This window comes from Fistularia commersonii, chromosome 21 (assembly GCF_037954325.1).
Source record: "Fistularia commersonii isolate RoL2024-O1a breed Wild chromosome 21, RoL_Fcom_v1.0, whole genome shotgun sequence".
Taxonomy (NCBI): Eukaryota; Metazoa; Chordata; class Actinopteri; order Syngnathiformes; family Fistulariidae; genus Fistularia; species Fistularia commersonii.
This window is the reverse complement of record NC_141304.1, coordinates 3,324,614-3,338,396: the sequence shown is the minus strand read 5'-3', so window position 1 is coordinate 3,338,396 and position 13,783 is coordinate 3,324,614. Positions and strand designations below refer to the sequence as shown.

The following is a 13,783-nucleotide window of genomic DNA, read 5'->3' as shown; positions in this document are numbered from 1 at the left end:
GCAGAGAAAGGGGTAGGACCCCCCTCCCCTCCCTCTGCAAGCAGCGTGGGGCCATTTGGATACGGGCCTGGAAACAAAAGGGCCTTGGCCGAGTTCCGCCGGGCGAGCGTGTCAGGGGGGTACACCTTTTTAAAAAGCTCATTATGTAATCTCAGCTGGGCTGGGGGAGTTGGGGGGTCCGGGTGGCAGGGGCACTCTGAGGGGGCATCGGGGCAAGAAGCTCCCTACCATGACAGGAAGTATGGCTGCTATAATGCAGAAGAGATGGTGGGGTTATAATCCTAATGTTACATGAAGAGGAGAATGTGTGCAACCACTTGAACCTCCTCATTCACCCTCTCATTCACACGTCATACAGAGACAGACAGCCTCACCACAGGAACCTTCTGGAAACTTCCGAGAAACTTCTCAGGAACAAGCTGTTTCTGGGTGCATTCGAACAGCAGGGGAACGAGGAATTAAGGATTGAAGACGCCTCTTCGATAAGGGGTGAAAATGTTTTCAAGTGAAAAAACTCAAATCCAGTTGCCAGGACGAGAAGATTTCAACAAGAATTGACCATAACCTGGATGGCTGAGAACCTCCACAGACAACCAAGGACCTTCAGTTCCTACAATGATCTCAGTTCCCATCCCAGCAGGGCCTTTTTATGAATCTCATAAATGCTCAAAAGCCACGCCTATCACCAGATTCTTCTTGCTGACTGCAGAGTGCCATTTTTAAAAGCTATGGTGGACACTGGTCAGATTTTTTTCTTTAGACAAAATGTACAGAAGCAGTAAGAAATGGGCCTGCGAAGAGGTCCAAGCTTTTCCAGCCAGGGATTGCCAGGGCTCGCAAAGGAACATCTACTTTTTGGGCCGGAATATGTGCAGAGTTAGCTAACGGCTAACAAGGTTCTTCACACAGCGGAGACTCACATCTGATGGGCCATGGTTATTTTTCAGAGAATTCAGTGTCAGCTTCCACCTCCATGTCCATTGTCTGTGCTGTCTTCCTCTTCTTCTTCTGCTTCTTCTCCTTCTTTGCTGGTTTGTTTTTGAGCGAGAGGGACAAAGCTAAAATGTTCCCCAGGGAGAAGCTAATTCCTGGAACCAAACTGAAGCTGGAGCTCCGTCGGAAAGTGGTCATTGGAGGTTTCTCAGTCATCCTGGACATGGTCAGGTCTTCTTAAAATCTTCATATTGTAACAGCAGGGCTTGATTTTCTTCCTTGGAGATGTTTCACCTCTCATCTGAGAGGCCTCTTCAGTTCTGATGGTGGGACAGCTAACATTCAGCTAGCATGAAAGTAGCTAACTGATGAGATGAAATTCCTGTGCGAGGGCAGGAGAGACATTTCAGAAGCCACACTTTTACTGCCGGGATATTCCTGGTGTGTCTCATCATGGCTGAAAGGGCCTTCAGCTACCCCGCCCTAGCCCAAACACACCCTACGTCATCTCAGACACACACACACACACACACACACACAGAAACCTCAGTACTCGCCTTACAAATATGATTCATTCAGAAACTGGAATCAACCGGATCAATGTTTCCCGTTGAAATCAATGTAAATTCAATTGATCTGTTCTCCAGCACCTAGAAAATGACTGCACTCTTTTGAGACTTTTTTATGGGTTTATTTGTGCTTAATAAGGAGTTAAAGATAATTATTGCTGTTTTCTGGGGTCCTTGCTCTTCTTGCTAGTACTTGTACTTGCTGTTTCCTTAGCAGAGTCAGCAAAAGTAAAGCCTTCTTGCTAACGATATGTCTAGCAAGCTGTCTTTCATTGACCAAAGCTAACCATATCCTTGTTTTGTTAGCACAGTCATCCCTTTAGCCACATCAGCCGTTTTTAATGCAGATCTGAACACCGCTCTCACATTTAGCTATTATTTACTTCTTTAAATTGACTGCAATTCTAAACTTCTCCTTAACACCACTACCACTGGCATTTTTAACCTTTTTGGGAGCCATAAAAAGCACAAAAAAAAGCATTCTAACAGTGGAACATGGCAATGAACAATGTAAACAATGCAGAGTTGCATGATTGCTGCTACGCTAAAACCCCACATCGTGGAAAGCCCATGAGTTTGTTTGATGTGTGTTCTTGCACCAAGGCTTGATTCATAATCAAAATCTCAAATCGAAAACCTTGTTCGTAGGACGATTTGTTCACGATTGGGGGCGTTTGTAGGCCGAGGTCTTACTTGTACTTGGGCAGGAGAACGAATGTATGCAGGATCCACCCAGTGATGGATGAACTGTTCAATAACTTGGGCAGGACGCCTCCTCAGCTTACCTTAACTTCCCTGGATGGTTTGGAATTCGTCGGAGAAAGAAAAGTGGAACCAGGGCTTTTATAGAGAAAAGCTCCAGACGTTGGTGGCATCTGGCTGATGGTTGGAAGGTGAGAGCGTTTTCACGTCTGGATCACAGAACCCAACCTCCTCCTCCTCACTGTGTCCTACTTGACGCCGAAAGGTGTTTTTTTTGGCAGCCAGAAGGGGTGGAGGGGATCGGGGGGGCAAACATGTCTGCCATTAAGAGCTGCTTGACAGCAGCATCATTTCCCAATGAAGGCATATTCATGGTTTGATACATTCACTGATTCACCTCCATGTGTTGAGTGCACATGCGTGCGTGTGTGTGTGTGTGTGTGTGTGTGTGTTTTGAGTCATAGGAGAAGAAGGAGGAAATGGAAAATAGTCCTCTGCGTCTGGCAGCAGAAGACTCAAACCTCAGACCTTGAAGATTCATGTTAAAGTAGCACATATGAGCCAAGTGTGACCCCCCTCCCTCCACACACACACACACACACACTTTATGCACCCCTCCTTTTTGGACACGCGGCTATGTCACAATTCAGATCAGGGTCTTGCATGTGACAGTGCTTACAACACCGCAGCTTTGTGGGAGGGGGTCAGCCGATTTATGTAATCAAACAATGGCCCTTCTTTTCCCCCCACTGGCCCTCGGCCTTTCCGCCCCAGGGCTTAGCGCCTCGACCCGTGCCAGGTGTCTTAAACCGTGTTTCGTGCTGGCCGGAGAACAAGGCTGCTGATTGGCCACAAACGCATCCATGCACACGTTCGCTCCAAAGCTTCTCAATGCCTCCACCGCCCCGCGGAACAAGTGAAACACCCGGCGTCGGCCAACGTTGCCATGACGTCCATGGCGGATGAAAAACTAACCCCAGGGAAACAATTTGTGCTCCTCCGCTGGAAAACACCAGTCAGATCTCCGGCCTCGACTTTCAACCACGGGCGCCGTCACAAGGATCGCTGCATGGATCGATGACGGGAAGCAATGGGAACATTTTCCCTTTGCTCAGATGCTTCAGGAGCACTATAATTGAAACCAGGGCGGCTGTAGTTTAGCCACACAACGAGTTATTCAGAGCCGTTCAGTGAGTCGTTCAGTGAGTCGTTCAGCGAGCCGTTCAATGAACTGTTCAGTGAGCCGTTCAGTGAGCCTTTTCTTGAGTTGCGCAGTGAGACGATCAGTGAGCTGTTCAGTAAGTTATTCATTGAGTCATTGAATGAATCATTCAGTGAGCCGTTCAGTGAGCCGTTCAGTGAGCCATTCAGTGTGCTGTTCAGCGCGTCGTTCAGTGAGCCGTTCAGTGAGTTGTTCAGTAATCCGTTCGGCAAGCCGTTCAGCGAGCCTTTCACAGAAATGGGTAAACAGAGCTGGAAGTAGGCCTGAAATAAAATGGGAGAGTTTGGATGCGCTAACCTGCTTAATAAAAGGCCCCGCTTCAATCAAATTAGCAATGGCTTTTCCCACCACGGCCTCGCCATCTTGCTGCCAGCCTGCAGAAGAATGAGGCCTTATGGGACCCTGCGCCCCCCCACCCCGGACAATGCCGTCCACTCACTCTTGCCTCTTCCTTCCATTTCTTGCTTGGGTTTGTCTTCAAACCTGTCCAAACAGTAGTGTCCTGCCTAGTGTGAATGGGTCGACGGCTGTTTGAGGGGTAACACAATAAAGGGGAATGAAGAGGAAGAGCAGCAGGAGGAGGGGGAGGTTTGGTTTACCCAGCATGGTGTGAGAAAGGGAACCCCCATGAACTTCCATTTTATTGCAGTTCATGCTAATGGTCACGTTTTTCAAAATAAAGGGCAAACGGTTTCAACACCTTGACACCTGTTGATCTGCTTGTGTTCGGACTAATTGAGGAACCCGGAAAACCCAGAGGAATCCCAAGCAGACACGCTGAGAACATAAAGACGCCACACAGAAAGGCTCTGTGTGGCAATCCAATCAGTGATCTTCTTACCGTGAAGGGGCGGGTCTAACCTCTGTGCTAATTGGCTGCCTGGACTATTGTTGCTGTAACACCTGTACAACAGCTCGGAGTATTGACGTCTATCATATGGCAGCTAAACTTTATTTGGAGAAAAGTCTCATTGGACTGTCAGGGGAGGAGAAACTCGCAGGTTTCAGAGGTTTCAGAGGTTTTAGGGGTGGGGCGGCCATTTTTAGCCTAGCCAATGGTCTGGGTGTTTTCTTTCAATTCTTATCACGGGACTATCCGAAGTAGTTCTTCGCATGTTCTACGTTCACTTCTGAAGCCGCCACACTGGCGTGCTGTTTGTGAGTGTTTTGTCTCACGGATTCGCGGCCACGTGCACAGCGCGCACGCCACATGCACAGCGGAGGTGCTCATTTGGGCAGTGAGGATAATTACGTGTTTGCTGGTCTTGCTTGCAGTGTTTGCAGCCACAGTACTTCTGTGGATACGTGGGCTGGAAGGAGGAAGAGACGCTAACTGAGATCTGAGATTGTTCCCCAACAAGGTCACAGGGCTAAGCAGGAACCCAAAGACGGGGGGGCGGGGGGGTAGACACACACACACACACACACACACATCACTGTTTTTAACAAAAGCCTTTTGCGACACGTGGAAACGATTTTGTTGTTTTGGTTCAGAGAATTTTTCCAGGGACGGAAAACACAGTGGTTTGACAGCTTGTACCTTCAGTACAGCACATAGGACTTTTTTTCTGTCATTTATTTTCTTTTAGTCTTGTTTTCTGGAATGTCGATCGTCCGAAAACGAAATACGCAAAGTGACTGTCCTCTTTGTCCGCAGGTCAAAATGACAGTGAACAGTTGGTCGTGTCCATATAGGGCCCCTTTGATTGACAGGTTACCGGTGCGGTTTGAACCCTGCCCCGTCCACATGAGCAAGGATACAGCCATATTATAGAGGGGGGAGATTAATCTTACTTTAATTATTGTGGATTATATCATCAATTTTTTGGTCCAAGTGCCTGTCAATTGTTGTAACCATCACGGTCTGCCATTTTGGGAGCTTTAACGTTTCTCTTGTGTGTGTGAAAGCATTTTGAGCCTCACTCGCAGCCTGTTGGTTTGACCGCCCAACCAGATGTCGTCGTGCCCCCCCCCCCCCCCACCCCCAATCTGCTCAGATCTTTGTTGTGGTGACTCTTCACTTTGGGCGAGGCTCCATAAAGCATCAGATGTGAAGGACGGGGAAGCGCAGGAGGTGGACCACAGAGCAGGAGATGGACCACAACACAGCGCTGGCTGACGCTTATAGACTGCCGTTGCCTCGCCAGCTCTGAGGAGGAGTTGTAAATTGACTTAGAGGTGACAGGGGATTTCCGTCACCACACACTGAGGCCCAGACCAATGTACTCGTAAAGCTGGCTGTGGTTCAGCCAGAAGAAGAGCAGGATGGCACCTGGTGGTTGGATGAGAAACCAGGAAGCTCGGATCTTCTTCAAACTCTCAGGGATCCAGAGGGGACAGGACCTTCCAGCCCGGGGGTCCGATCGGCCTAATCTGCCCATCCGACGCCTAACGGCCAGTCACCATCAAGCTAATTCTGCTGATGACGGAAAGTCCAACGCGACCACAGCTGATGCCGCTGCAGCGGCACCCACGCCTGCATGTTTTTGAACCTCCTTGACCTTTTCTCAGTGCCCTTGCCCCCTGACAACATCCCTGAGGCCCACCAGCCAATTAACTATGAAGAAGCCAAGGAGTGTGTGTGTGTGTGTGTGTGTGTGTGTGTGTTTCCTCATGACTCCAAAGAACTGCCAGGCTGGCAGAAGGAGGCACTGTTCTCCGTTGAGATGCTGCAGTGCAATTTGTGTGTGTGTGTGTGTGTGTTTGTGTGTGTGTGGTGGGGGTTCTGCTTCGGCAGCTGATAAATAGACGCCACTTGTACACCTTGGGTTCTCCAGATCCTCCAAGCGAATATCATGGTGTCAGATGTTTTCCAGGGCAGAAAAATGGGTTTATTATCATAATAAGCCAATATATTAGGCAAGGGATTACACACTGGATTATCCGCAGGCGGCAATTCTGCTCGCGTTGCCTGTCGTAAACAACGGGTCAAACTGGGTATTTAATTAAATTTCAAAATTAATGAGATCATAGATTAATGGAGAGCAGAACTTTGGCGGTTCTCAATGACTGGAGGTACAAAATGTTGAAATGCAACGTTATATTTAGTCCTCACCTGTATGTGTGTGTGTGTGTCCCCTCCCTCCAAGGCCCGCACAGTGCTGTGTCACGCTGCCCACCCAACGAGTACCAGTGCGGAGGAACAGAGCTCTGCATCCACATGAGCAAGCTGTGTAACGGCGTCCCGGAGTGTACCGACGGCTGGGATGAGGGGCCGCACTGCCGAGGTATTGTCGCCGCCACTTTATGGACCCGCGCTCGGAGCAATACAATACAATCGTCTCGACGGCTGCCAATCAATGTCAAAGTCAACTTTATCGTCAATTTCTCCTCATGTACTTATCATACAGCGGAATCGAGTCAACGTTTCTTACTTTCCCATGGTGACATGAAATTAACTATTGATTATAATAATAACATTACATTAATAGTAAAGTGCACATTAAAGAATAAACATTAAATTTTACAATCTAGAGGTACTGAGTTGAAGAGATGATTGGGATTTAACAGCATAAAAACGGAAATGCTTGAATACATGTAATATATGTACATATATGTATATGTATTTGAAGGTAGAGAGTGGTTCCCCTAACTGGGCTTTTGCCAAATCAGAAACCACCTGAAGCAAGAGCATAGAACACGAGGAAGACAATAACAAACGGAAGACCATTGTCATACTATATGTTGCTGGTTTATCGGAAAAACTCGGGGGTTTTCAATAAACACTGTATACCAGTACATTTCAAACCCCACAAAACCCTGAGGCAAAGACTGGCGCACCCCAAGGACAAAACACCAAGGCATAAAAATGTGGTGTATGCTGTCGTCTGCACTGAGGATTGTGATGACATCTACACTGGGGAGACCAAACAACCTCTGCACAGATGGATGGCCTGAAACGGGAGAGCCACCACTTCAGGACAGGACTCTGCGGTCCACCTACACCTGAAGGATAAGGGTCACTCCTTTCAAGACAGGAACGTCCGCATTCTGGTCTGAGAAGACAGATGGTTTAAGAGTGGAGTCAAAGAAGCCATCCTTGTCAAAACAGAAAAACAGTCTCTGAACAGAGGAGGTGGCCTTAAGCACAACTTTTCACAAACCTATAATTTTATACTGGTATCAATACCTAGCTGGTAACTTCCACCTGTGCCTCAGTCCATGCGATCCAACAGCTTTCATTCATTTGCTTCATATTCTGAGAAGTTTGGCTTGATCTTTCTCAGATTCTATTCCAGGTGAATCCCCAAAAGTTGTACCTTTGTTACCCCCCCAACAACACCTCCATTAGCACAACAACTCTCTCTGACCTAGTTGCTGCCGAACAACTTTCTAACAAGCCATTATAACGTAGACCCGTAACCAGCCCTACATTTGGAAACTCCCCATGGGCCATCGGAACTGCGGGAGTCTTTCCGATGAAGGGTGAAATGTCTTCAAGTGAAGAAATTCAAGTCCAAGAATGTAGAGAGTAGTAGCAGAGTTTTCTATGCAGTTCAGTGCAAAAACCATCCATCATTTCATCCAATTGCAGCAAGATAGATTTTACTGTAACTATGCAAAATTAGCCATAGTGCAGTGTTCAAAATAGTTCAATCTATTGTCTTATTGAGTCCACTGTTTTGGGGGCTGATGGATTTTGCCCTCAATGATCCTTCCAGCTGTCAGATGTTCTCGATGGCTTTCGCTCGCTCAAGTTTGCGAAGGAAGTAGAGGCACCGCTGTGCCTTCTTTGCCAGTGATGTAGTGCTGGTGGTCCAGGAGAGGTCCTCACTCATATTCACCTCCAGGAATTTGGTGCTGGTCATTCTCTCCACATTAACACCATTGATGCTCAGTGGAGGGTGCTCAGCGTGACCTCTCGTATCCAATAAGATGAAGGTTCATTTCCAGTTGATCGAAACTTAAATGTCGGCAAGTGTTAACCCTACTTTACATCCGCATGTGGAAAAAAAAAAGATCAAATTGAGGAAGCTGGCATTTTGAAATCAGTAATGAGGAAACAATAAAACATTTGCTGCAAACGCAGCACAGGAAATTACTTTAAATAAATTGTCACAAAACCAGGTTGAAGGCTAAAGGGGAAGTGGAAGGAGTGACATTTACCAGGAGGGAGGCGGCTTCAGGAGCCGTCGGAGGGCCGTGTCTTTGCCAAAGGGTGTTCTGACGCTGTCTCTATGCATCCAGGGAATTTGAAATTTTCATTATGTGTCATCCTACCAACCATGGGTTCGGGATGACACCACAGTGACCTTCATTGAAATCAATCCTGTGTCATCCTGATACGCCAGTGTTCTGCCGATACAATTTATCAATATATCTATTTGCAGATGATTCTCATATGTAGTAAGAGGAGGGAGCAGGTGGAGGAACATATAGAGAGGTGGAAAGGGGAGGAATGAGGGTTAGGTGTAGCACGTGGAACGGTGAGGCTATAGGGAGTGGAGATGAAGATGGTGGAGGTACAGAGGGTCAATGGTCCAGAGCAATGGAGAGGGTTGAGAAGAGGTGGAGGAACATGTGGAAGCAGGTTGGAAAAGGATGAGGAAAGAGTCTCAGCGGGGGTGGAAGGATAGCTGGTGAAGAGCAGCCAAAGTTTCACGTTTGGAGACACTGTGGAGAAGACAGGAGGCAGAGATGGAGACGTGGAGATTCTGTCTGGGAGGATGGAGAGCATCAGGAATGAGTCCGTCAAAGGGACAGCACATATGGTATTAGACCTTCTGGAGATAAAGTCACACTGAAATGGACATGGACAGAGGAGGGAGGGTGAAGATGTGGGGTTGGAGGAGGTCAAGAGGAAGGTCAGAGAGGAGGGTGGATGGAGCAGAAGAGAACAGGAAGCTGGTAAGGCAGATGATTGGCTGAGGGTTAGATGAGGCAGGTGATTGGCTATTGCCCCTGAAGGAAACTGCTGAAAGGAAGGAGGAATATATTGTGTGTGTCTGTGAGTATATGTATATGTATATGTATATGTATGTATATATGTGTGTGTGTGTGTGTGTGTGTGTGTGTGTGTGTGTGTGTATGTATGTATGTATGTTTGTATGTATGTATTTAGAGATGTGTGTGTGTGTGTGTGTGTGTATTTTATATATATGTACACAGTTAAATTATGATGTTTGCATACAGGGAAATAGGGTATTGATAAAGGAACTTCATTGTTGAGATTCAATTATATGACCGTGTGTGTGTGTGTGTGTGTGTATCCTCACTCTCAGGCGCAAATAGCGCTGTGTAAATATCATAAATATCTCCACAGGAAGTGTTTTATCTTTCAGAGTGACGTTCCACCTGATTAATCCTGAAAGGGGAGCTTTGCGTGCGCACACACACACACACACACACACACACACACACACACACACACACACACACACACACAAAGTGTCTATAGGCGGTGTGGTTTTGCGTGGCAGCAGCTTGTTTACATTGCTGCCCGCGTTGGTTTCCCAAACACCCCTGGGCTCCTCCTCGGCGCTGGGACTTGTTTTGGAAAATTCCAGGCCTGTCTGCCATTGTTAACCCTCGCTGTCCCATCGAGGGAACGTTTCCCTGGCGAGGAGCTGCTGCGTCACCTTTCCGGATCCTCAGAGGATCTCTGGCCACTATTGCTGTGCTCACACGTTGTCCAAGTCAATCCATCCATTCGCCCTTCTATCCATCCATCCACCCGTTCACTCATCTGTCCATACATCGCTCCATCCGTCCATCTGTCCTTCCATCATCCATCCATCCATCTATCTATGCCAGACTAGTAGTCTGTCCATCCATCTGTCAATCTGTCCACTCCTCCATCCCTCCATCCATCTCTTCTTATTATTCTTCTTCTCCTCCTTTTGGCTTTTCCCTTCAGTGGTAGCCACAGCAAATCAACCTTCTCCATCTAACCCTATTCTCTGTATCCTCCTCTCTCACACCAACCACCTTCATATCCTCTCTCACCACATCCATAAATCTTCTCTTTGGTATTCCTCGAGACCTCCTGCCCGGCAAATCCAATTCCAGCATCCGTCTACCAATATATTCACTATCCCTCCTCTGTACATGATTGAACCATCTCAGCCTGGCTTCTCTGACCTTCTCGCCAAAAAATCTAACATGTGCTGTTCCTCTGATATACTCATTCCTGATCCTATCCATCCTGGTCACTCCCAAAGAGAACCTTAGCATCTTCATTTTTGTGACCTCCAGCTCTGCCTCCTGTCTGTTCGTCATTGTTATTATTTCTGTCTTACAGCATTGCTGGTCTCACCACTGTCTTGTACACCTTTCCTTCTATTTTGGCGGATCGTCTTCTATCGCCTAGTACCCTTGACACTTTTCTCCACCCATTCCAACCTGCCTAAACTCATCTCTTTAACTCTTTTTCACACTCACTGGTGCTCTGGACTGTTGACCCCAAGTACCTGAAATCCTCCAACTTCTTGATCTCCACTCCCTGTAGCCTCACCGTTCCACCCGAGTTCCGCTCATTCACATACTTAACTCTTTGATGCATGACCCATGATATACTGAGTTAAAAAAAAATGTTAATAGCTGTCCACTGTAGTGACCGTCATGCATAAAGGGGATATACTCTGTCTTGCTGGAACTAACTTTCATTCCTCTCCTTTCCAGTGCTCACCTTCACCTCTCAAGATTTTCCTCAATCTGTTCTCTGCTGTCACTACAGATCACAATGCCATCTGCAAACATCATGGTCCATTGAGATTCCTGTCTGCCTGTCCATCACTACTGCAAAAAAGAAGGGGCTCAGAGCTGATCCCTGATGCAGTCCCACCTCAACCTTGAACTTCTCTGTTACCCCTACAGCACACCACACCATTGTCTCACAGCTAGTATACATGTCTTGCACCAGTCTACCATACTTCTCTGCCATTCCAGATTTCCTCATACAATACCAGAGCTCCTCTATCGGCACCCTGTCATATGCATTTTCTAGGTCTAAAAAACATAATACAGCTCCCTCTGGCCTTCTCTGTACTTCTCTATTACCATTCTCTGTCCCTCTGCATGTCTGTCCTGTATACCAAATCTGCCCATCACTTAAACCCCTCTATTGCCTTCACCAGAATGCCCATTGAAGTCTGCACCAATTACCACTCTCCTAGCCTTACTACCTTTCCACCTGGTCTCCTGGACACACAGTATATCCACCTTCCTTCTCTGCATCCTGTCGACCAACTCTCTACCTTTTCCTGTCACAGTCCCAATAGTCAAAGTCTCTTCTCTCAGTCTCAGACTCTTGCCTTCCCTCTTCTCTCTCTGCTTCCGAGCACGCCTTCCTCCTCTCCTCCTTTGACCTACAGTAGCCTAGTTTCCATTGGTTCCTTATAGGTTATGGTTACCAATGGCAGTTGTTGTTAACCTCGACTGATCCGGTATGATCTGTTTATTATATTTGATTCGCATGTTTGCTTTTGGCAAAAGTTTTATGCCGGATGCCCTTCCTGACGCAACCCTCTGCATTTATCTGGGTTTGGGACCGGCTCAGGGAGACACTGGCCTGTGCCACCCTGAGGCTGCATTCCTCTATCCATCCATCTACTCATCTGTTTATCCATTTATCTGTCCGTCCCTCCATCATCCTTCCACCCACTCGTCTGTCATGAATTCATCCATTCATCCATCCATCCTTCCTTCCACCCACTCATCTGTATTAATTTATCCATCTACTTTTCCTCCATCCATCCACCCATCTATCCACTCATCTCTCCATATATTTGTCCTTCCATCATCCATCCGTCAGTCCATCTTTCTGTCCATCCATCCATCCATCCATCCATCCATCCATCCATCCATCCATCCATCCATCCATCAATGTCAGTCTTGCAGTCTATCCATCCATACGTCCTTCCTTCCATCTCCATCCTTTTGTCCTTCTGTCCATCCTTCCATCTATCCATCTGTACACTCATCTGTTCATCTATCCACGATCCATCCATCTGTCAGTCCTTCCATTAATCTATCAATCCATGTGTCAGCCTGATACTCCAACCATACATTCATCTGTCTGTCCATCATTCCATTCTTCCTTCCATCCATCCATCCATCCATCCATCCATCCATCCATCCATCCATCCATCCATCCATCCATCCATCCATCCATCCATCCATCTGTCTGTCCCATCTGTTCTTGCATCTTTCCATCCATCCTCTCATCTGATGCTCCGGCTTGGAGTCTGACGAAGAAGCAGAGGTCGTTTGACATGCAGAACAAAATCAACCTTAACTGTTCGTATTTTAGAGATTCTCCTCTGAGATGGCCAAACCAATGGAACCCACTGAGCTGGCTTCCTTCTCCAGGAAGGACTGGCAACGATGGAAATGATGATGGGACCTCCTCTTTCTTCTGTCACTGGTCTTCTGGTGGACGTGTTGTTTTTGGAATGCTGGCCACCTCTTACCCAATGAGAACCAGGATTGGCTTGCATGTCTTCTTCACCTTCTTCTTCTTTTCATTTGGGCTGCTCCCCTCAGGTGTTCCCAAAGCAAGTCACCTGCCTCCATCTAGACCTTCCTCTCACACCATCTAACTCCCTGTCCTTTTTCCCTCCATCCATAAACCTCATCTCTGGTCTTCTTCTAGACCTTCTCAAACCTCAGCATCATTCTACCCTTCTCCACCATCCCTCCTCTGTCCATGTCCAAAGTCCAGAACATTTAACCCATTCTGTCCCTCTGACGGACTCATTCCTGGTGCTCTTCATCTTCCTCACCCCCAAAGAGGAACATACACATTTTCATCTCTGCTGCCTTCAGCTCTGTCTCCTGACTTCTCCTCAGTGTCTCCAAACCAGACAACATGGATGCTCTCACCTCCGTCCTCCCCACCTTTCCTTTTATTCCGGATAAGATTCTTTTATCACCTCTGAACTCTTTCTCCACCTGTTCCAACCCCCTTCCACTTCTTTTCCACCTTCTCCATTGCTCCGAGCTGTCAACCCTAATTATAATTCCACTTGGGTGTCACTCATCAACCCTCATGTACAGTGGGGCAAAAAAATATTTAGTCAGCCACCAGTTGTGCAATTTCTCCTACTCAAAAAGATGACAGAAGCCTGTAATTTTCATCACAGGTACACTTCAACTATGAGACAGAAAGCGAAAAAGAGAATCAAAAGAATCACATTATCTGATTTTTAAAGAATTTATTTGCAAATTATGGGGGAACAGAAGTATTTGGTTACCTGCAAACAAGAAAGATTGCTGGTTGTCACAGACCTGTAACTTCTTTTGTAAGAGGCGCTTTAGTCCTCCATACGTGACCTGTAATAATTGCACCTGTTTGAACTGGTTATCAGAATAAAAGACACCGGTCCACAACCTCAAATGGTCACACTCCAAACTCCAC

General features: G+C 47.1%; 1 protein-coding gene across 2 annotated transcripts in view; it reads left to right on the top strand.

The window, feature by feature from the left end:
- The window catches only part of LOC147222081 (low-density lipoprotein receptor-related protein 1-like), a 75,581-nt gene that overhangs the window by 15,910 nt on the left and 45,888 nt on the right, over positions 1-13,783 (top strand). For both annotated transcript variants that reach the window (XM_086168691.1, XM_086168692.1), the window contains exon 3: positions 6,516-6,653. In XM_086168691.1, coding sequence (XP_086024817.1) covers positions 6,516-6,653 — 138 coding nt within the window. The remainder of the gene's footprint in view (positions 1-6,515; positions 6,654-13,783) is intronic.